Source organism: Penaeus chinensis, chromosome 19, assembly GCF_019202785.1.
Source record: "Penaeus chinensis breed Huanghai No. 1 chromosome 19, ASM1920278v2, whole genome shotgun sequence".
NCBI lineage: Eukaryota > Metazoa > Arthropoda > Malacostraca > Decapoda > Penaeidae > Penaeus > Penaeus chinensis.
The window spans coordinates 25648498-25650997 of NC_061837.1; the positions used below are offsets into that span (position 1 = coordinate 25648498).

The 2500-nt window shown below is 44.1% G+C and overlaps 1 protein-coding gene across 1 annotated transcript in view; it reads left to right on the forward strand.

Moving 5' to 3' along the window:
* The window catches only part of LOC125035271, a 3939-nt gene that overhangs the window by 308 nt on the left and 1131 nt on the right, over nt 1-2500 (forward strand). The window contains exons 1-4 of the mRNA XM_047627546.1: nt 1-173; nt 412-753; nt 1918-2090; nt 2284-2500. The exon at nt 1-173 is cut by the window's left edge and continues 308 nt beyond it; the exon at nt 2284-2500 is cut by the window's right edge and continues 1131 nt beyond it. Coding sequence (XP_047483502.1) covers nt 670-753; nt 1918-2090; nt 2284-2500 — 474 coding nt within the window. The 5' untranslated portion in view covers nt 1-173; nt 412-669. The remainder of the gene's footprint in view (nt 174-411; nt 754-1917; nt 2091-2283) is intronic.

The following is a 2500-nucleotide window of genomic DNA, read 5'->3' on the forward strand; positions in this document are numbered from 1 at the left end:
TGTACACATCGCGCATGTGCTTAAATACCAGGGAAACGAAGTCGCAGACAGCCTTGAATAAAGATAATTCAAGAGAACTTGTGGAATTACAGAAAGGCGAGAGATTGTGCAGCTCGTGTTAAATATACAGAACAAAAACCCGCTATGCGATCGAATGTTTCCTCAAATAGCTTGTACGTAATGCCATATAGATACACACTTTCCTTTTTGCATTTTCCGGATTAGTACTCCAGTTATTCTATATTGTATATTCACTGCCTTCTTATTTGTTTGTTTATCCTTTACGCAAAGTCTTCGCACATACTTGTCATATTTATCATTCCTCCTCTTCCTCTCCAGCCTTTTCCCTTCCTCGTATAATTATCACTTCCCGTGTCTCCTCTCACTCTATTGCTCTCACGGTGCCGTTAGAGGAAATGCCTGCATGCCATCCCGACTCAGAGAAGTGGTTTGCAACATCACCACGTCATCACCACAACACCGAATGCAATTTGCAAAGAAGTGAACGCGGAGAAGAAAGGCGCAGTGCCATTGCTCCAGTCACTCAGCATGGCACCCAAGAGATGGTGACACATAACAAAAGTGCCTCAGAAGATGGTGACACGCAGCATAAGTGCCTCAAAAAGTAATGACACACGATAGAAGTGCCACACCGCAGTGTCAGCTCTAATGATGGAGACGTCATTGGCAACTGTTTTCTTAAGTTTGGTTTGCCTTGCGTTCGTCTCAAGCGCTCCTCTGTTCGGATGCCAGGTATGTTTACAAGAGTGGATAAGGAAGGGGGTTGACATGTCGGGCGTGTAATTGAGTGCCAGGTATGAGAAAGGTATGTCACAGAGGAAGAAGGGAATTGACTTTATGAATTATGTAAGGTGTAGAAAGGGGTACCTCATTCAACACATAATGTAGGGAATGATAGTTATCATTTATCATGCGTAAAGACAAGAAACCATGTAACTTTAATTAAAAAGGAAATATAAAATATCGCAAAATATGTAAAAAGAGGAAAAAAAGCTGTCATGGGGGAAGCTACCAAGTGTATCATAAGTAAAGGGGACATATATACCAATGCCAGACAATCTGTCACAGGGACCACAGAGAGGAAACTGTCACGCAGACTAGTCAAACGAGGAGACAGAATATCCACAGACTCTGACTGACAGGAGGGGGAAAGTGGGGAGGAGGGAGAGCAAAAAGGGTGAGGGGAGGATATAAAAGGCGTAATCCAGACTGAGTCTCATGATTACACACAGTAATTTGGGAAGGGGGCTGTAATGATAGACTTCGGGAGGAAGGGATTGTAGGGTAATGCAAAGGAGGAGGACAAAACTATGGAGTTTATCGTCGATTCTTTTGTTTCAACTTGTTATTGTTTACTTGTGTTTAATTATATATATATGTTCATTTATCATTGCATGTTCACTCTATGATGTGAAGTTGACATTTTTTTCTGCCTCCTCACTTCCTCTATTTTCTTGCTTTCTTTATCTTTTTCTCCGTTTTTCTCTGCCCTTGGTTTCTCTCACTATTTGTCTTTTCCCCGTTATCTTTTCCCTTTCACATTCTGATTGATTATCCTTTCTATCCTTCTCTCTCTGCTTCTTTTTTATCTGTCTCTTTGTCTGTTTATCTGTCTGTTTCTTCTCTCTCTCTCTCTCTCTCTCTCTCTCTCTCTCTCTCTCTCTCTCTCTCTCTCTCTCTCTCTCTCTCTCTCTCTCTCTCTCTCTCTCTCTCTCTCTCTCTCTCTCTCTCTCAATCTGTCCATCTGTCTATCTAACTCTCCGTCTTCCCTACCTGTCCTTCGTACGCTCTTCATTGTCTCTCCCCTTCCCATTCCCTCATCTCACTGGCTCTTGCTTAAACCTCATCTCCTTCTACCCCTCCTTTCCCCCCCTTGTCCCTCTCTCGGCGCCCCAGCACCACGCCGACTGTTTCCCCGAGGAGTACTGCGAGTCCGAGGGCACGTGCCGTTGTCGGGGAGGCCACACGCGAACTCCTGACGGTCGGTGCGTAGCGAGTCGAGTCGGGGAAGTCGGATGTATGCACGACTTCGATTGCGCTCGTCCGGATTTCGTCTGCCGTAACGGAAGGTGAGATTTTGAGTTTTATGGTTGTATTCTGGGAGGTAATGTATGGCTGTGTACTGTATTTACGTTTTTTAGTTTATTTTAATGTTTTTGTTATGTAGTAGGTGTCGGGTGTGGATTTTGTGAGGGGGTTTTGTATGAGGTAATTGGGTATCGTTAAATTACCCTCGATTAATTTTTTTTTTGTGTTTTTCAGTTGTCATTCTCCTGATGAGGAGAAGCGAGAGAGCGGGCAAAAAAGTCACATTCTTGTCCAGCCATCACCAACCGTGCAGGACGAAGAGGAAGTCTCCGATGTGGAAGTGAAATGGTATAGGAACAAGCGGAGTGTGGGGGGAATCACGTTTATCATCGTCCTCTTTATCCTTCAGACAGTGACATGCGACAGAATCGAAGCGGCTCTCAGAAAATGT